The sequence below is a fragment of the Centroberyx affinis genome, unplaced genomic scaffold (genome assembly GCF_046629955.1).
Source record: "Centroberyx affinis isolate AG114_WGS23_722 - 3 ecotype Tasmania unplaced genomic scaffold, CSIRO-AGI_Caff_v1 ptg007620l_1, whole genome shotgun sequence".
Taxonomy (NCBI): Eukaryota; Metazoa; Chordata; class Actinopteri; order Beryciformes; family Berycidae; genus Centroberyx; species Centroberyx affinis.
Genome location: NW_027283843.1, coordinates 41685 through 63468, shown reverse-complemented (window position 1 = coordinate 63468; position 21784 = coordinate 41685). Strand labels below are relative to the sequence as shown.

The 21784-nt window shown below is 41.8% G+C and overlaps 1 protein-coding gene across 1 annotated transcript; it reads left to right on the top strand.

The window, feature by feature from the left end:
- The first annotated feature begins 3897 nt into the window (after nt 1–3897).
- On the top strand, nt 3898–17547 carry LOC139639739 (NLR family CARD domain-containing protein 3-like). The gene is made up of 12 exons (XM_071513889.1): nt 3898–4028; nt 4307–4456; nt 5419–5538; nt 6252–6409; nt 6605–8020; nt 8054–8507; nt 9059–9235; nt 11449–11622; nt 12348–12521; nt 12602–12775; nt 13025–13071; nt 14818–17547. Exons 1-12 carry the CDS (start codon nt 3898–3900, stop codon nt 15375–15377), a joined length of 3735 nt encoding a protein of 1244 aa, XP_071369990.1. The 3' UTR covers nt 15378–17547.
- The last annotated feature ends 4237 nt before the right edge of the window (nt 17548–21784 follow it).

Here is a 21784-nt window from a genome sequence, read left to right as displayed (position 1 = left end):
AAATGTTTAAGAGAAGATCATATTTAAGATTGAATCTGCTGGCTAGATACTGCAGTTGATTAGTTGCCTAATGTCCGTTTCACATCCTTCACATCACAGCTGACCGGCTGCTCGCTCCCTACCGCCACCTGCTGCTGTGGAGGGTAGGAACTAATTCAAGTTGTCAACCGTTGGTCAACACGACATGTAAATATTAAACAACAAAAACAAAAAAAAATAAAACAATTCTTAATCAGTCACTCCTTTTGAAATAATAAATATGCAACAAAAACCGTGCCCCATCAACAGTTCTTCCTTTGTGCGACCTTGTTGCATTAGGCTAAATGTAAAATAACTTTATAAAGATGAAATTAAAAGAATAATTGCAAAGCCAATTTTTATTCTGTAAGATTGCGAAGGAAAACATTCCTCACCAGTAAAAAAATAGACTATGTTCACTGTAGGCTACCAAAAAATGTAATTAGTAGAAGAAACACATACAGATGAATGGTGAAAAATTTGCACCTGTAAATGTGTACACACCCACTGCATTCAAAACGCTTTGACTAATAAAGCAGATTGGGATTTCAGGGCTGCTCAGGCGGAAGGATGCGTTACAGGCCAGAAAATAACACTTCCGGTTCGGGGCTTTGGCCTTCAAAATAAAGGCCTATCCCGAAGTCATTTCCAGGAAATGGAGAAGGGAGGGGAAAACTGGAAACTGTATTCGCCCGTTAGTTCAGACTCCATTTTAAAGGCCGAGGAAGGGTGAGTGTCTTACTATGTCATTATTATTATTGCTTATCCTGAATGTAGAGAAAACCAAACTATAGGTAAGGTTATTGCTACTTTTCTGCCAATGATTGATTATGGAGATGTTTTATATATGCATGCCTCTACTACCACACTGCAAGCCCTTGATACTGTGTATCACAGTGCTTTAGGCTTTATCACAAATGCTAAACCCCTTACTCATCACTGCCATCTTTACCAGAGGGCTGGTTTAGCCTCCCTTGGTCTCTGTATGGTTCCATTGGCACCCCTTTATCAAGCCATTATTGGTAGACTTCCTGGTTCCCTCTGCAAGCTGTTAAACTGGAATTTTAGGAAGTGCAATCTGCGTTCTAATGACTCATTGCTTCTTACTGTACCACGCCCATCCACTGAGTTCAGAAGATGGCGTTCAGTTACTCTGCCCCCTGGTGCTGGAACCTCCTTCAGAAGTTAGATGCTCTCATTCCCACAGGTGACTTTAAAGGTCTGCTCCAGTCAGTTCAGTCTGAAAGCTGCACGTGTTTCAATAATCCTCCTCCTTAGTTCTCCCACTCTATTCTGTGTCTGTCTCCTGTCTGTGTGTCTGTCTCTGTGTCTGTCTCCTGTCTGTGTCTCTCTCCTGTCTGTGTGTCTGTCTCTGTGTCTGTCTCCTGTCTGTGTCTGTCTCTCTGTGTCTGTCTCCTGTCTGTCTCTGTCTCTCTGTGTCTGTGTCTGTGTCTGTCTCTGTGTCTGTCTCCTGTCTGTGTCTCTCTCCTGTCTGTGTGTCTGTCTCTGTGTCTGTCTCCTGCTCTGTGTCTGTCTCTGTCTCTCTGTCTCCTGCTCTGTGTCTGTCTCTGTCTCTCTGTCTCTCTGTGTCTGTCTCTCTGTCTCTCTGTCTCTCTGTGTCTGTCTCTCTGTCTCTCTGTGTCTGTCTCCTGTCTGTGTCTGTCTCTCTGTCTCTCTGTCTCTCTGTGTCTGTCTCCTGTCTGTCTCTGTGTCTGTCTCCTGTCTGTGTCTGTCTTTCTGTGTCTGTCTCCTGTCTGTCTCTGTCTCTGTGTCTGTCTCCTGTCTGTGTCTGTCTCTCTGTCTCTCTGTGTCTGTCTCCTGTCTGTCTCTGTGTCTGTCTCTCTGTGTCTGTGTCTGTCTCTCTGTGTCTGTCTCCTGTCTGTGTCTGTCTCTCTGTCTCTCTGTCTCTCTGTGTCTGTCTCCTGTCTGTCTCTGTGTCTGTCTCCTGTCTGTGTCTGTCTTTCTGTGTCTGTCTCCTGTCTGTCTCTGTCTCTGTGTCTGTCTCCTGTCTGTGTCTGTCTCTGTGTCTGTCTCCTGTCTGTGTCTGTCTCTGTGTCTGTCTCCTGTCTGTGTCTGTCTCTGTGTCTGTCTCCTGCTCTGTGTCTGTCTCTCTGTGTCTGTCTCCTGCTCTTCTAAGCAGGAGTCAGATGCAGGGAAAGGAGTTTTCTTACCCCCCCTCCCCCCCGCCCTAGCTTTCTCTTTCCCTTCCTCCTCATTTTACTACAATAGGCCACGCTAAATGGATATTGCATAATGTGATACAGCTTCATAGACAAGGCTACAGTATGTGTACATATATAAATACATAGAAAGGGAAATGGTAAAACAGTAGACTAAAGACAAAATAAATCTATTACATGTCTGTATTTAATATTCCTGTGAACTTTGGAATGGAGGAGTTCATGTATCGATGGTTCGGCTCTTGGAAAGTGGAGTTTATGGTGATTTCTGGTTTGTGAGGAAGAAATCTGACAGAGATGCAGGGAGCCAACAGATCAGTGATCCAGTGATCCAGGGATCTACTGTAGGAAAACTCCCTCTCTGTGGCAGCAGGTAGAACTTGCGGTCTGAGCGGACAGCAGCACTTCTGACTGTTTGAAGCTCCAGACTGAACTGAAGCTTCTCTGTCCTCTGCTCCCTCTAACAGCCTGCAGAGGGCGCTACAGCCTCACAACACACTGCTGCTCAGTGTCAGGCTGCTGGGAAGGAGTCTATGGAAACAGAATCTAGTGAAGATTGCAAATGTTTTAATAGTTAGTTTTAGTTTTATTAGTAATTGTGTAATTGCTGGAATTCCTATCATTCTTCTTCTTATTTTTATTTTTTATCTTTTTTATTATTATTTTCCTGTATTTTGGCCAATAACTCGGCCATACACTGATTTTTTCCCCCCATTTTGTATATAGATAGTCCCGGTCAACCGTTACTGGGAAACCCCTATGGGCTGATCGGCCCCCCTATTGGCCCATAGGGGGCGCTGTGTTAACCTCCCAAAGTTTAAGGCTCGGCCCCGCCGTCCCGTTAGTCACAGAGTTCTGAAACTTGGTGCACATATGTATCTGATCATGCTGAACAGTTTTTGCCAATGGCACCCATAATCTCCGCCCATAAAAAATTCCGCCATTTTGGATTTTTTGAAAAACCTTAAAAAATCTTCTTCTCATGCACCGCAAGTGAGAATGACACAAAATTTGGTATGCAGGTTCATTGGACCTGCCTTTACTTTGTTTGAAAACAGCTAAGCAATCGGTCAAAAAATGGCAGTGTTAATGACCATTGAATTTTTCAACTTTCAACGCATGCCACAGTTATCAATCAGCTTGAAATATGTAAAGGGGGTCAGAAACATCATATCAAAATGACCCGTCAAACCACATAATGATATGCTGAGATTTGAGCAAATTACAGCCCTTTGAAGTTGTTGCTATATTATAACAAAGACTCCATTTCCCATAATTCCTTGGGTGTTCTTATGAACAAGTCAGAATGACACAAAGTTTGGTATGCAGGCTTCTTAGACTTGCCTTTACTTTGTTTGAAAGTAGCTAAGGAATCGGTCAAAAAATTGTGTTATTGACCAATGCAGTGGAAACCGTTCTATTGCTGCTTGCAGCTATATTTATTATAATTTTCCCCTTGCTCTTTTGATGACTTTGGTGTTTGGGTTTACATACATGTGTGTTGTTTAAACAAGGTTAATAAAAAATCAATAAAAAATCAATAATTTTTACCGTGAAAGTCTCTGAGTCAGCTGTCTCCCTGTGGACTGTAGGGGGAATGAACTGAACAGTTTATCACCGATTCAGATTCAGTGTGTGTGTGTGTGTGTGTGTCTCCAGTCAGTCTGAGAGGTAGAACAGAAACATTGAAGTCCAGAAGATGAGTGTTTGTGTGGAGGAAGAGGAGGGCAGAGCAGAGTCTCCAGTACCCAGCTGTCTGTCTATGAAGAGTGACCGCTCCAAAGATATTCCTCTAGTCTTCAGTAATGAACCTGGACCTTCAGACACAAAGTAAGAAGACTGTTATACTGGAAGTCTACCTGATGGAATATTATTAAATGGGAAAGAAGGCATAATATTGCTGTCAGTTAGAATTGTTTCCCTTCACTGTTACATTACACACTATGAGAGGATTGTATTAATGAAGCAAAACTAGTAGTGAGGATAAGACACTGGAAAAATAACTGTGCTCACTGCTCTACAACTCAACTGTTCAACCAAAATAGAACTTCATCAGGAATATGTCGTTGTACTCACATGATATTAATAAAACATCTTGTTGTTTCCAGAGGTCAGGACCGGAGCCAGAGAGCAGAGTCTCCAGCACCCAGCTGTCTGTCTTTGAAGAGTGACAGCTCTAAGGAGCCGCCTTTGAATTTCAACAATGAACCTGAACATCCAGACCGGTTCCTCAGTTTCTCCACTGGAGCACACAAAAGGTCTGGATAAAAACCTGCCATTTGACCCTTAATGTCCAGACCTGTGAATGCTGTCAATGCAGTACGATTGAGTGAAATACAAAGAAGATACCAGATGGGGTCCGAAGTATAGAAACCTATCTCATGACTAAAGATTGAATTATGTGTCATATGATGGAAGAGAGGGGGACACACACCAGTATAGGAGAGGTGCTGATCACGGCGGGCGGTACAGATATTGAAAAAGGAAATCGCACACTCGATGCAAAATAATTAATTTGTTGTAGCCGACGTTTCGACAAAAGTCAGTAAAATATGATGACATAACGATGGTAGCAGAACCGGGTAGTCATGAACTGTTTTAACCTCCTGGTTTAATTGTTTTAGATGGTAAAGTCTGTTACTGGCAGAATTCAGTTCCTGAACTGCTGAGTGGGACGTTTCAAGCCAGCAGGGTCAGCTGACCGGTTAGTGTTTTGTTGCTGAGATTGATGGTGAGATCAGAAATTATTGATTGAGATGTTGTGGCCCAAGTGGCGTACGCACTGGAGTGCACACACTTCCCCTTTCTGTTGTGGGATATAGAGGAAGAAGTATGGTTTTTGTTTTATTTTACCTGTGATTGGGTTGTGCATTATGTTCTATCAACACACTGAGACAAATTCCTAAGAACTGCAGGTTGATGTGGCAATAAAGCATTGAACGCAAATGTAGAGCTAAATGTCTCAGATAGGCAATGTCTGTATATTGTAGGTGTTCAGTAGATGAGTATAATTTTGAGCTCTGCTGAGGCCGGGTGTGGAAGGAATGAATGAAAATGAACAAACTGGCGATGAACATGGAGTGACATACTGTACATAGTATTGTGGGATGAAGCCCTTCAGAGAAGGCAATGGAAAAGAGAATAATTGCTCACTGCTCAACAATCAGAAAACAGACAAACTGTTTTATTCACAATATTAACAAAAACATCTTGTTTCCAGAGGTCAGGACCGGAGCCAGAGAGCAGAGTCTCCAGCACCCAGCTGTCTGTCTATGAAGAGTGACAGCTCTAAGGAGCCGCCTTTGAATTTCAGCAATGAACCTCAACATCCAGACACCAAGTAAGATCACTGGTCACTATAAACCTCAACTTGAAAGGCATAAAGACCAACACACCTTGTGAAAGAATCCTGTTAGAGCTAGTTAGCTGTAAGGTAGAAGCCTTGGTCCATCTAAGATAAGGGGATTCACAACGAAGTCAAAAAGATCTTTCTTATTGTTATAATATTAATAAACACTGTACAGTAAATTATTGTGCTACAGACGCTATTAAAAGCAGGCTATGCAGTAGGCTGTGGGTGGCGTACGGTGGAGGCTTGTAAGCCATGACTAGCTTTCAGAATGGACACAACAATAAACCTCAGAACTTGGAAATATTCACTTTATTTTGAACAGATCGAAGAAAAGGCACATTATTGTTCACTGTAAGCTGTGCATCAGGGAACTGAAAGCACTGGCCACTGTGATGTGAGTGCCTTCTGCTGTTTATTTTGAGATTAGACATGATCCATTAAGGCAACCTCAGTGATCTTACCATATATCAATGGTACCCAAATAAATGAAAGGTTTTTTTTACTTTTAATTAAGACAAACTTAGTTAAACTGTACAAGAACACAAATATAAACATGAACAAGTTTTGCTGTAGCAGCGTGATGCTGTCTGACCATCTACAGTAGATGGCACTGGCAAATTTTGAAAATTAGATAAGTTAAACAAATGTTGATAGGGTTTTCTGATGATAGCAGTCATAATTAATTATCTTCCTCTCCACAGAGAGAAAAAGAGGAGTCATGGTGTTGTGAAGGAGCGGCTGTCCTGGTGTGTGTTGTGTCAGGAGGTCCTGAGTGATCCAGTCTCTACCAGCTGTGCACACTTCTCTGAAAGATCCAGAACAAGACCTGGACTGCCCAGTCAAACCAGCATCGCACAAAGTAAGACTGAGGGTCTGTCTACTGTTTATTTTTATTTATCATGCAATACTGCTGTGTAAAAAATTTTGCTACATTTTAGAAAATCTAATCTTTTGTTGTTTTGCACTTTGTTTGTACTGAAAAGGATCACCAGATTCTCTGTAGGATACAATAGTACATCTGTTAAATCCTTATTAATTCGTTCTTCTCTTCCAGTGGACAGCGGTCTGCAGGAGGTTTTAGTTGAGCATAAGATCAGTGTGAGAAAGAGATGTGAATTTGCGACAGAAGGAACTGCTGAAGCAGGAACTGGAACCCCCCTCAACAGGATCTACACTGAGCTCTACATCACAGAGGGACAGAGTGAAGAGGTTAATACCCAACATGAGGTGTGGCAGCTGGAGACAGCATCCAAGATGGAGACCCTCCATGACACTCCAATCAAGTGCCATGACATCTTTAAACTCTTACCTGGCCAAGAGACACACATCAGAGTAGTTCTGACGAAGGGCGTTGCTGGCATTGGAAAAACCTTCTCAGTGCAGAAGTTCACTCTGGACTGGGCAGAGGGCTTGGAAAATCAAGATGTCAGTCTTGTGACTCTGCTTTCGTTCCGGGAGCTGAACTTGATCAAAGATGAGCAGTACAGTCTTCTCATGCTGCTCCATGTTTTCCATCCAACATTACAGACGGTCACAGCAGAGAAGCTCTCTGTCTGTAAAGTTGTGTTCATCTTTGACGGTCTGGATGAAAGCAGACTTTTATTGGATTTCCAGAACAATGAGGTTGTGTCTGATGTCACACAGACATCATCAGTAGACGTGCTGTTGACAAATCTCATCGAGGGGAATCTGCTTCCCTCGGCTCTCCTCTGGATAACTTCCAGACCTGCAGCAGCCAATCAGATCCCTCCTACATGTGTTGACAGGGTAACAGAAGTACGAGGGTTCACTGACCCCCAGAAGGAGGAGTACTTCAGGAGGAGATCCAGTGATGAGGAGCTGTCCAGCAGAATCATCTCACACATCAAGGCATCCAGGAGCCTCCACATCATGTGCCACATCCCAGTCTTCTGTTGGATCACTGCTACAGTTCTGGAGCACATGTTGACTACAGACCAGAGAGGAGAGCTTCCCAAGACCCTGACTGAGATGTACTCACACTTCCTGCTGGTTCAGACAAAGAGGAAGAAGCAGAAGTATGATGAGAAACATGAGATGAGTCAACAGGAGCTGCTGGAGACTGATAGGGAGGTTCTTCTGAAGCTGGGGAAGCTGGCGTTTGAACATCTGGAGAAAGGCAACCTCATGTTCTACCAAGAAGACCTGGAGGAGTGTGGTCTTGATGTCAGAGAGGCCTTGGTGTTCTCAGGAGTGTGCACAGAGATCTTCAAAAGAGAGTGTGTGCTCTTCCAGAGAACGGTCTACTGCTTTGTTCATCTGAGCATTCAGGAGTTTCTTGCTGCAGTCTACATGTTCCACTGCTACACAACCAGGGATAAGAAGGTACTGGAGACATTCCTGAGAAAAGTTGGGAAAAAGAGTAGATATCAAAATAGTCACCAATTCATGGATGATGATGATCACTATTTCCTTCGTAGATATGAACACAGTGATGATGACGATTTCTTTGGTAGATGCCATGGCAGTTACACAGTCCTGGAAGTCTTCCTGAACAAAGCAATGGAAAAAGCCCTGGACAGTAAAAATGGCCACCTGGACCTCTTTGTCCGCTTCCTTCATGGCCTCTCACTCGAGTCCAACCAGAGTCTCTTAGGAGGCCTGCTGGGTCAGACAGAGAGCAGTCCAGAAAGCATCCAGAGAGCCATCAGCAACCTGAAGGAGATGAACACCTACGATACCTCTCCTGACAGAAGCATCAACATCTTCCACTGTTTGATGGAGATGAACGACCAGTCAGTACATCAGGAGATCCAACAGTTCCTGAAGTCAGAGAACAGATCAGAGAAGAAACTCTCTGAGATCCACTGCTCAGCTCTGGCCTACATGCTGCAGATGTCAGAGGAGGTTCTGGATGTGTTGGACCTGAAGGAGTACAGCACATCAGAGGAGGGACGAAGGAGACTGATCCCAGCTGTGAGGAACTGCAGGAAGGCTCGGTTAGTCCTGATAAATATCAACATTAAACAACAGTGTAGAAGTACCTTGATACCAGATGGCATAAGAATTATCATAAAGATACAGAATTCCTCTAACATTCCTACAACATGTTGTTGTACATCTGTTTATTTCAAAGAATACAACTCACTTGTGATTGACCAAAAATATTCTTGAATTGTTGTTGAAAATGTAATGATTGTTATGACAGTGAAGTGCTGTTTTCCTTTTTTGGGCTGAAGGTGGCTTAATACAAACCAGCCAAAGAGCTTCAGCAGTTAAGAGGATGTGGGGAAAAAGTTCAGAAAGAGGACATTTTATTACAACAGACAGCAGTATTTTCCAGTGGATAGTGTATTACAGGATATGTTTTTTTTTTTTTTTGTATCAGAATCTGGAATGATCTGCCGAAGTACCGTGGCTAAGATCACGATCATTCTCTCAAGTGTTCTCTCAAGTATTATTATTGTCATGCTGTATAAAAAGCGTTGGTATGCTTAGTCTCAGCAATGCTTTGAAAATCACTTAATTCACATTAAATTTGTCATCACAGACTTTCTGGCTGTAGACTCTCAGAGACTCACTGTGAAGTCCTGGCCTCAGCTCTGAAGTCCAACCCCTCCCATCTGAGAGAGCTGGACCTGAGTTATAACAGCTATCTGCAGGATTCAGGAGTGAAGCTGCTGTCTGCTGGACTGGAGAGTCCACACTGTAGACTGGAGACCCTGAGGTCAGACAGCATTTTATTATTTCTGTGCAAACATGAATATTATATGAATGTTTTATGAATATTGCAGGGACACTAAATTTGCAGACAGCTAAGGCTGACTCAGTCTGTTTATTCAAGTAGCAGCATGTTGTCATTAAAGGATAATTCTTGTTATTTTCAATCTGGGCTTTATTTTCCTAGTTTTACCATCATGATGGTTGATTGGGTTCAAACCTTCCTCACTTAGTCCACAGTAGAACTTTACATACCTGTGGTTTGCCGGGAGCGCTGCTCTCCAAAACACATCCAGAGGGAAAACATAATCTCGAACAGTTGAAAGAATGATTAAAACACATCCAAAAGAGCACATGTCACTCTGCTGTTCATCTCCCTCCACTGGCTCCCAGTCGCCCGCATCGAGTTCAAGTCCTTGATGCTGGCCTACAAAGCGGCGACCGAAACGGCTCCGACCGACCTGAACTCCTCATTCAGGTCTACGCTCCCTCCGCCCACTACGCTCTGCCAAGGAGAGACCGCCTGGTGCTGCACCACAACAAGGCCCTAAATCTCTATCCAGACTCTTCTTCTGTGGTTCCTCGTCTGCCACCACAACAAGGCCCTAAGTCTCTATCCGGTGGTGGAACGAGTTACCAAACTCCATTCGATCCGCAGAGTCCCTCTCAATCTTTAAGGAAAGGCTAAAGACCCAGCTCTTTAGAGAACACCTTCTCACCTGATGGACTGTGTAAATTAAAAAAAATCTTTATCTGCCTCTTTGCACTGCCTCTTGGCTCCTCTGTCCTCTCGGACCAGATCTTAGCTTCATGGCTCTTACTCTCACTGTTCTCTCCTGACTAGATGCTTGCTTGTGTTGTATTAAAATCTCATGTGAACGTCACTTTGGATAAAAGAGTCTGCCAAATGGGAAATTGTAATTACCTCCGCCAAGGAGGTAATGTTTTTGATGCCATTTGTTTGTCTGTCTGTCTGTCTGTCTGTCTGTCTGTCTGTCTGTCTGTCTGTTAGCAAGATTACAGAAAAACTACTGGCCCGATTTTCATGAAACTTGGTGGAAGGGTGTAGCATGGCCCAAGGAAGAACCCGGATCCGACTCATGAACAAGCAATAATAGCACAAACCTTGGCGGAGGTCTGCGCTCTCTGAGTGCAATTCTAGTTGTAATTGTAATCTTTGGTGATATGCAGACGTGCTCTGGCATGTGCAGTAGTCTCAGATGCCACTGATGGTCCCAAGATATCTTTTTGGATATCCTGGCAGTCCAGGAAGCGGTGGGTGCTCCACTGTACTCCGTTTCGTGTACATTTGTAGTGGCTGTTGACGAACACTAGAGGGAGCAGCATGCGCCCATTCTCTAGTCTAGAGGAAACTCAGTTCCTACTCTGCAGTACTACAGATGAGAAGGGTATCGAAGGGTGAGTTGTATGCAAAATGCTTACACATACTAACATACTATAGTTCACTTAGGTAGCATGGTTAATCCTAATTCTTGGTAGGAATCAGGAAGGCACCGGCTGTGACTTGACGTATGGTTCAGCTCTATGCTGGGGTTGGGGGGTTGTTTGCAATGCTCCCTCCATCTTATTTATCATGTGCTATGTATTACTATGCTGTTATGCTGCAGTACTGCAGCAGGGAGCATCCTCAAGAGTAGAACCATCCTGCCAAGTCAAACTGTATTGGCTTTTTCATCTGCAGTAAATGATTAAGCTATTCCTGACAGAGCTATTATAACTGAAATGTTGTAATAATTGCTCAATTGCAGTTTTTTAAATATATAAGTTTTTTAAATATATAAGTGGAGTGTGAGTGTTATTGTGTTAAATCACTTTTTGGATTCAGCTGTCGGAGCTTGTGTTTGCCCTTTTGGTGTGTGTTGGACAGCAGCACTCCTGGAAGTAGCTAAAGCACGACAGTGAAGTAATGGATGAAATTTTGAACACAAGCAATCGTCATGATAGCAAAAACTCAGAAAATAAGACCCAGGTTGAAAATAACAGGAATGTTCCTTTAATTATATTGAGTGCTGTTTTTTTCTTTGTTATTAACCTTGCCCCCTGCTGGGTTCAGGTGTTTGAGTTGAGCTCACCGTAGAAAATACTACATTCAAAACCTCCACAGCTCTTGATTAGATTATGAGAGATTGGATGGCTTCAAGCAAGTTTTCTACACAGACATAATGTGTTTTATAGCTACATGCCTTATACTTTATTCAGACTGAGTGGCTGCAGCTTGTCAGAGAGCAGCTGTGCTTCTCTGGCCTCAGCTCTGAAGTCCAACCCCTCCCATCTGAGAGAGCTGGACCTGAGTGGCAACGATCTGCAGGATTCAGGAGTGAAGCTGCTGTCTGATCTTCTGGAGAGTCCACACTGCAGACTGGAGACTCTGAGGTCAGTTGCATTATTTAGTTCTGTGCTGACAGGAATATGAGGTGAATATTCTATGAATGTTGCAGTGACACTAAATTTACAGACATCTGCATTAGGCTGATATATTCCACAATAATGATAAGCATCCTAAATGGATGTCCAAAAAATAGAAACAGAATCAACTGGACTTAAAATGATTGAATGATCTACTTGTTAATTCAAGCAGCAGCATATTGTCATTAATATCAACTACTTCTGTTTTGTCCTTGTTATATTATGTCTTTTGAACCTGGCACCATGTTGGGTTCAGGTGAGCTCAACATTTTAGTAAAATTTATATTTAAAACCTTGACAGCTCTGATAGGGTTATGCAACATTGGATGGTTTCAAGCAAGTTTTCTATCCAGGAATAATGTGTTTTATAGCTTCATGCTTTCTTCTTTATTCAGATTGAGTTGGTCAGTAGAGTCAGTACATGTTGAACAGGTCTGTTGTTTGGAAAGAATATTATATGAATATAGAGGTGATATTTAATTTGAACATGTCTGTATAAGGCTGACATTATGACTAACAAAAGGGCAAAATCACTCTACTTGTATAAAGCCCATTGACTACTGTGGCATAGCAATGTTGAGCTACATATTTAAAACCTGAACAGGTCTGACTGGATTATGAAACACTAGACTGTTGCAAGCACTTTTCAGTCCAGGGAAATTCTTTAGCTACATGCTTTATTCTTTATTCAGATTGAGCAAATGCAGCTTGTCAGAGAGCAGCTGTGCTTCTCTGGCCTCAGCTCTGAAGTCAAACTCCTCCCATCTGAGAGAGCTGGACCTGAGTAACAACGATCTGCAGGATTCAGGAGTGAAGCTGCTGTCTGCTGGACTGGAGAGTCCACACTGCAGACTGGAGACTCTGAGGTAGAGAATCTTGTTTCCCTCTGTGTGAAGCTCTACTTGAACATCAGCAGTGGTTTGTTAAAATCCCCCTCTCTCTGCAGGCTGACAGACTGTCAGCTCACAGGTGAAGGCTGTGCTTCTCTGGTCTCAGCTCTGAAGTCCAACTCCTCCCGTCTGAGAGAGCTGGACCTGAGATACAACAAGCTGCAGGATTCAGGAGCGAAGCTGCTATTTGATCTTCTGGAGAGTCTGGAGAGTAGACTGGAGACTCTGAGGTCAGTAGAGGGTTGGAGTCAGTCCATGTTGACAAGGTCCATTGGTTGGTCTCAGTTAGTGGCAGAATTGTGATAAACACAGTTGGCATCAAACCAAAGATCCAGCATTTCTTGATTAATATCCACCTTTATCAGTGGCCGCTCTTCTCTCAGATCAGCTGAAGCAGAGAGAGAGTTTCCAGTTGAGAGGATTGTTGTGATCATGTGTCAACCTGCAGATGACTGTTGTTGTTATGTTCATCTTTATAGGGTGGACAATAGAGAAGACTGGATTACAGCAGACAGTCTTACAAAATGTGAGTACTCGCCCACTACATACTCGACAGTATGAGCACACTGCTTATAGCGCTCTGTATCTCGCTTTCTCACAGCTAATCTGTGTTCCTATACCTAAGTGTTGTTCAGACTAGAAGTGTATTTCTATGCCATCCAGCAGCCTCACTGAGAAAAAAGCCTCTCTTTTTAATGTTGTCTTTATAGAAACAACGCTGACAGTCATACAGCGTCCTGTATTTCTCCACTTTGGTGATTAATATCATCCACCTCCATTTTCTACACAGACTCTCGTGCATCAAAGCAGTCAGGTGGATTTGTTTAGGATTTTTCAGACAGTGTTGTAACTTGTGATTGGACAATCTTTGGACAAGCATATGGGACTTTTACATTTATACCTTTCTCTAGCCAAAAACATCTAATCTCATTCATGTTAGTGATAATTTAATAGCAGACCCCATGTTCTTTTGGCATGTGATATTTCAAATGCAGATAAGATGTTCATCATCCCACAGTGACCGTCTTGCTTTTTATTAATGTGTACTGTAATAGTGCACATTTATTAATCAACAACAACAACAACAGTAAAGACATTAGTAGGTTGGTCATTGAATATATATCTGCTTCTGTGGTAATGATGCAGTAATGACTATCTACAGAATGTTTCCACTGTGTATTTCTGTGAAATCTAGAAGCTGTGTATGCAGAGAATAGACTCAACACCGAAACAAGCAAATAGTAAACATGTTGTCCCCCACCAGTGATGTAGTTCCACCCTTGGGTCAGTCAGTGATTGCTGAGTGTTCTTGAAAAATGAGTGAAATTGTATAAGCATTTTCATATGGGACAATGAAAGGACAGATTGACCATATATTTCTGTTGCCTACTCCCCTCAGAATTAGGCTTACAAGTTATATCTTGAAATGTAGTAACTGTAATTGTCCTGTTTTTACTCAATACAGTACAAAATATAAGAACTACAATACGCAATAAATACAATCCCTACATTACACAATGTACACTACAATACAATTTATAATACAATATACAATATAACACACAACACCAGGAGTGTGAGTGTTATGGATAATATAAATGCTAAATGATAAGTGATATATGGTATTGCACAGTAGGTAAGTGGTAATATGATATAAGTAGTCAACACTGAGGCACAGTAGTAGTGCAGTGATGATGCAATAACAGAACAACAGTCCAACAACTGGACAATAACTACAGTGTCTTGTGGTTAGAGGTTTGACTCTCACTTCAACACATCAACCCAGTCTGATGTCTCCAAGTGTGTAGCGTGTGTAGACTATTATGTTACCTATGATAAATTTAACTGTGTCGCTTTACCACTGAGTCCCCATTCATTGTCCCCCACATTGTATGATAACTTTAACTGTATGACCTGCTTTACCACTGAGTCCCCATTCATTGTCAATGCCGCCCCCTAGTGGCACAAAGTCAACATTACAGTGTGACTAACTAACTAATTAACAAACTAACGAACTAACTAATGGACAGAGACCGTTCCATAGCCCCCCCTTTGGTGGGGGACAACTACTGATGAGCTTAGTGTGTTCAATTGTTAACATGAGCGCTGAAAGGAAGTGGACTATGTTACACAGCCTTTCGGCTTCAGGTCTGAACATGGCTTCAGTCCCTATTAGCCTTTATACTGGATGTGCTGCTTTGCTGATTGAGAGGTGATGAAGTGAGTCTCAGTAAATAGTGATTTCTGTTGTGTGTCTTCTTCTCCCCATCAGATGCCTGTCATCTCACACTGGATCCAAACACAGCAAACAGAAACCTCGATCTGTCTGAGGACGACAGAAAGGTGACGGTGGTGACAGAGCAGCAGCCTTATCCTGATCACCCAGAGAGATTTAACCAGCAGCTTCAGGTTCTGTGTAGAGAGGGTCTGAAGAAGCGATGTTACTGGGAGGTAGAGTGGAGTGGAAGGGTTTCTATAGCAGTGGCTTTCAGAGGAATCAGAAGAAGTGGTGGTGACTCTCTGCTTGGATACAATGACCAGTCCTGGAGTCTGGAGTGCTCTGATTACAGCTATGTTGCCAGACACAATGGGAAGTCCACCATCACCTCTGTCCGTTCCTCTGGATCCAACAGAGTAGCAGTGTATCTGGACTGGTCTGCTGGGACTCTGTCCTTCTACAAAGTCTCTTCTGACAAACTGAGACTCCTCCACACCTTCCACACCTGCTCCACATTCACTGAGCCCATCTACCCTGGCTTTGGGTTAGGGTTCACATCTCCTGGTTCTGGTCTGGTTCTGGTGCCAATTTCTCAGAAACAAACACTGAATTGAAAGTATTTTGGAACATCTTAAGTTTAGTTGGTAATCAGTCGGATAGGCTTCTTAAAATCTTGAACATTCTTGTTCTTAAAATGTTTATGTATGGCTGCACTTGTTATTAACACCGGAGCACTTGTATCATTTATATTGAATCTCATTTGTCTTCCTCCTGTAGCCTTGTTACTAGTGATGGCAAAACAAGACTTTCTGAAGCTTTGAGGCTTTGCAGCCAATTGTCATGAAAATGGGTTCGCTACTCGAAGCTTTAAATAACACAGTGTGTGAGTGACATCTGCTGGTGAAATAGATGTATTGCAACCAAATCAGGCGGATGCGCCATTATTACCTCCGCCAAGGAGGTTATGTTTTCGGTTTGTTTGTCTGTTTGTTTGTCTGTTTGTTTGTCTGTTTGTTTGTCTGTTTGTTTGTATGTTTGTTTGTCTGTTTGTTTGTTTGTCTGTTAGCAGGATTACGGAAAAACTACCTGCCCGATTTTCATGAAACTTGGTGGAAGGGTGTAGCATGGGCCAAGGAAGAACCCATTAAATTTTGGAGCGGATCCGGATCCGACTCATGAACAAGCAATAATAGCACAAACCTTGGCGGAGGTCTGCGCTCTCCGAGTGCCCTTCTACTGTAGTTGGATCTGGGATTCTTTTGGATGTGACATGCCATGCACATGCACATGCATATTTGTGTTATTGTTGTTATTATGTTATTTGGCAGAGGCCTGTCTCACAAAGCGAGTTCAACATAGTCAGGCTATCATTGAATTTGCCGGCTTCACTAAACCTAACATTGGCGATCCTGATAACCGGTCTCACGTAGCTGGTTATCAACCGGCTCTGTCAACCCAGGATTTATCTATCAGCTATGAGTGTGTACACATGAAAGAGGCGGGGTTTCTAACAAATAGCCAATCACATGCAACATGGACAGATCCAGATCAGACAATTTGGATAAGATAAGATTTGATCCCCTGGAGAAATTAGATTGTTGCAACAGCAAAAGTAATATGATTCAGTGGGAGAAAAGGATATAGAATATAAGCGCTATCTGCTATAAAAACAAGTAATAGAAATAGAAATTATTAAATAATCAAACAATAAATGTAATAGACAATAAATAGACCTAATTATAGGATTATATGCCCTAATATATACTGCTGACATTTTCAACACACGGGTATCAGAAAGAAATGGATACTAACTGGGTTCTTCTCTCAAGAACAAACTCTTATAATGAATAAATATAGCATAACCGTGAAAAGAAATGTTGTTTCTGCAAACAAGGCTAGAGAGGATTACTGGAGGAACTGCCCCGTTATTAGGACACAGTTTGTGGACACATGAGGCTGTAAAAAGATTTTCTATTCATAAAGTCGGCCTGTATGTTATTCGGGTCTGCGGTGATATAATATGGAATAGACTACATTGAACCAAACACTGTCGGAAAAAAATTCTGCGCAATTAATATATGCAAAAGTAACTTTAATTCATTGATAATATGGTCAATTAAGTAGGCCACCTGCCATATCTCCGATATAATAAATTATCATGGAAAGCAAAGTGATTCTGGTGGTCTGTAAACACGTCGCCCTGCGGACAGCACTTCAACTGACTGTTAATTGAATAGTTTCCTTTATTACTTGTCATTTTCGTTTGTATGCTGTATATTTGTCCATATCCTGTAGGAATGCTGACTCCCTGTTTCCAGAGAGCTGATTGGTCAGGAGGCGGCTCTTTCATCCGTTTTGATCTACCCCAGTTAAAAGTGAGCCACCTTTGTGAGACCGAAAAGCCAGGGCTAAACCCAAAGTTAACCCACTAATCTCGCTTTGTGATACGGGCCTCAGGTCTGATTCTATATGTATTTATTTTTGTTATGAAGCATTTTATGCCGCTATTATGTTTATGAAATGTGCTCTACAAATAAAGATTGACTGACTGACTGATTCAGTTTGACATAGGTCTGGTACAAATAGAGATTATGTGTAAGTGTATTTTGGCAAGGTATGTATACAGAGGGTGTGTTGTAAGGAGGGTCAAGTAAATGTGAAATGGGATGAAATGGGACTCAGACGGTTTCTATTTTTGCTTACAATTTCTCCGGCCTTTGAGAAAACCTGTTACTTATCTTGGGTTGCATAGCATTAATGAACAATTAAATGTTTTTGCATATAAAAATTAACATGCAGCATGCAGTTTGTGAACTTTGTGCTGCAGGGTCTGGCTGTGCTGGTGCTGCACATTCTGCTGTCAGCCGTCTAGTTGCAGAGTTTTAAATCTAGGATCAAGCAGTGCAGCCATCGTCATAACACTTGTTTTCTCAGTAGTTGATCATTCGTCTGTAAGGATTCTATAAGGTTCTGTCCAAGCTGTGTTGCCATGTTGGTGGTGATTTGTGGCACCATTTCATTTATTGTGTATCTCAGCATTCGGATGAGAGGGATGACTTTGGACCCTGAGACTCTCCTGTGAAAGCTACACAGTCATATTCATCCCTCACTTTGCGTAGGCTACACACCTTTTTATCTATAAGATTATTTCAGGCAAATTACCTATTTACTTAAGCCAGAAGTTTTTTATTTTTGCAAAGCAGTCATAATCTTAGTTCGCACAAATGGCTTCAGTGTAAAGCCTTCTAGCAGAACAGAGGTTGGCAGATCAAGCCTGTTCTACTGCGGTCCTTGGTCCTGGAATGATTTGCAGGCCAATCTCAAACTTGAGTCCCTTATCTCTTTAAATGATTTTAAACTTAGAATAATGGAAGTATCTTACCTTGCCCTGAATGCTCTTCAAGATATGCATCCATATTTATTATTAATGAAAACCTTGATGCTGTCATTTAAGCTCCTCCCCCTTTTGTGATTGACTGTTTATTGATTGCCTGTATCTGTTGATCCCAAAGATTCACTGACATGAGTGACAGCTTGTCCAACTCAGGAGAGGGTTTTTTATCAATTAGTGATGTCATTTAAGCCCTCATTCCCAACTGGCTGTTTTTTCATCGCGTGTCAATCTGTTTTTATTTGTACCTGGTTTAGACTCATACAACATAAATAAAAGGTCTCCAATACAACACGTCCTCTTCAGCACCTACATCACCGGGGTTAGACTGACCCAGAACTGTACATCACAGTCACCATCATCATCACCAGTTTCCCACAGAAATAAAAGAAAAACCATAATAGCATATGTTTTCAACTGTCTAGACTTACTTTATCAATTACTATGAAGGGAGATTCAGTTATGACCTAGCTATCTGCTAGAAGTTACTTTTGCACACATCTGCCCCAAATTCAAACAAGAAAATAAAATTAAATGTAAATGATAAAAATTATTTGATAATTCAAATGCAACCAAATCAGCTGGTTATCAATCTAAGACTCACATGCATGTGTAGTGCTCCGGGTCTTCTCGCTGCAGTGCTGTATCTCAAACCTTAGATCAGGCCCAAAAAACAAGCCCGACCCGAGCCCGTGCACGTTCTGTCTGAGCCCGGCACGGGCCCGTCCCATTGGCTGCATTTATGGGCCCGAGCCCAGTTTAAAACCAAAATTTTCTTAGTAAAATCTGTTCAGAATTACGTGCGGGATCTTACTGAACAGCCTACTTCTTCTGGCAAAGGACTCGCAAAGCGAGTGGTGCCGTAGGCAGCGAAAAACCGACACATTTCAAATCGTAACCTTTGATTGACTGGTGATAAAAACATAATTGACACAAGGAATTAACAATCAGACTTTACGGATTACAGAGAAATTTGAATGACAGAAATCTGTTCAGAATTACGCACGGGATCTTAATGAATAGCACAACACGAAAGCGAAACTTGTTTCAGTTGGTTCAACAAACCCGAGCAGCCTTTGCGCATGCCTATATGTATATGCAGTATATCCGGGGCCTACATATAACATTCTGATTATCACACCAAATAGCTTACTCCCCCCCCCCCAAAAAAAAAGACGTTATATCTGACCACGAGACCACAGTCTCGGGTTCGGGCAGAGAATCAAACCTCTGCTGTATCTACCGGGACCGAGATCTCCCGGCGCTGCGGCTCTGCAGACGACCCAGGCTCACCTCATCTGGCGGAGCCACAACTCTGTTTCAAACGACGGAGGTCTGGAGAAATTCTCATCAGAAAACGTGGGATAATGAGACCTTGCTGAGCCAAAGGCAACATATCAATTGGCTCTGAGTTTGAAACAGGTTTCTCCGTCAAGCCCCTGGAAACGGCACCTCTGGTTTACTTTTCTGCCCGGGTACAACAAGTTTCCACTGTTAGCTTACAAGGCTAGCTCGTATTTGTATTTATGTTTTCATGCTCCATCTCACACAGAAACCCATCACTTAACATGACAGGCACTCTTTATTCTCTTCTAAAACACTGGTGAGGTCTGGTTGTAGATGTTTTACCTCACAAAAGGTTACGCTTGTTTTTTGTCTGCAGCATACGCTTCACTGCAAACAGGACACACATCTAAGTGTTTTGATGGTTGTTCCTATGCGATTTAAGTAAAACGCGGTAATTGTGTTCACTTACACATGGGTAAAATAGGTGCAACACAACCGGCAGACCACAGGTGGAACAAGAACAGACCTGGTGCAGTGTAGCAACTTGGCTGCAACAAGGTCGGATACAGAAAGGTTATGTCTGCCGTGTAGTTCAGGTGTAACAGTTGCATTACTAGTAGCTGTAGAAGTAGCAGAGGATGAAATAGAAAAGACGACCAAGGCAGTGGAGAGAAAAGGAGGAAACAAAACACACACACACACACACACACACACACACACACACACACAGTGGTTGAGTTACACCGAGCCATTGAAACCAGGTTAGATTCAGTGTGTTGTTCTGTGTTTTCACCACTAGATGGAGACAAAAACATCACTAGTGAGCATTGAAGATCAATTCCAGCTATTTATTGTTAGTAGAAGTAGTAGGACTAGTTGTAGTTGCAGTAAAAGTGTCTGTAGTTGTAGTACCAGCAGTAGTAATAGTTGTAGGAGAACAAGGAGCAGCAGTAGTAGCCTAGTACTTGTAGAGGAGAGGAGGAGGAGAATTAGAAGAAGACAAAAATGAAGGAGGAGGAAATAAAAGAAGGAGCAGAAGCAGAAGCAGAAAGGAGGATAAACATGGAGGGGAGAGAGAGAGGAAGAAGAGAAAAAGGTGAAATAAAAATGGAACGAGGGAGGGGGGAGAAAGAGGAAAGAGAAAACTAAAATTAATGAAATATAGAAACACATACACACACACACACACACACACACACGCACACACACACTCATTCATTATATGTGAACATGTTGTCCAAGTTTCATGATGATTGGACTATCTATCACAAAGTTATAACAATTAATCTTATAGGTCACGCCTCCTTCACAATTTTAAGAGTTAATATCTTCAAAACTACAGTAGATATCAACAATCTATGAACAAAAAGTAAAGAGCGTAGGACCATAGATGCTACTGACTGATTTTTGTGGTAATCGGTCAAACGGTGTAGGAGGAGATTTTAAAAATGTGTTTTTCAAATAATTCAAAATATCTCAAAAATTTTCCGGGTGAACCTCGAGGGTCCTTATGGCAAATTGGGAGTATGGTTGGGAGTACAGTTAGGTGGACATGTGTACCAAGTTTCAAATCGGACAATGTGGGAGATACGGTACTTTAAACTTTTTATTTTTGACCTTTAATTATAGCGCCACCATCAGGCCGATGGGGGTCATGTTGCTTGTGGGTCTAATTGAAGCCATACTGGACCATGGTGCAAAGTTTCATGGCTCTGGCATTTACTATCTCACGGGAAATTGAGCCCACAGAGAAAAACAATAATAATTTTTTTTTTTAAAGTACCAGTGCAAAAATTAATAAATTAATTTACTAATAATAATCACAGAAAGTGCAAATTTCATACAAATCTCCATAATTGCCTGAACAATTCTCTTGACAAATTTCAATACAATATAATGCACCATTGGTGAGATATGGGTCCAAATAGCATGGACATTAAATTAATCAGTTAATTAATAATAGTTATAATAATCATAAACATATCAAAATCAAATCAGTTCTTCCCCTAGGGTTCGTCCCTGAAACTCTCATTTCGGGGATATTATAAACACTGATCTTATTCCTCCAATCCGTTTGAAATAATAAATATGAAACAAAAACCTTTCCCCATCAATACTCTCCAACAGTTCTTCCTTTGTGCGACCTTTTTGCATTAAAATTAAAAGAATTATTGCAAAGCCAACTTTTTTCTGTAAGGTTGTCAAGGAAAACATTTCTCTCCAGTATAAAAAAAAAGACAATGTTCATGTAGAACATACTAAAAATAAGTAGAAAATACACATAAAGAAATTTGTACATATGCCTATTCACTACATTCAACACGCTTTGAGTAATATAGACGG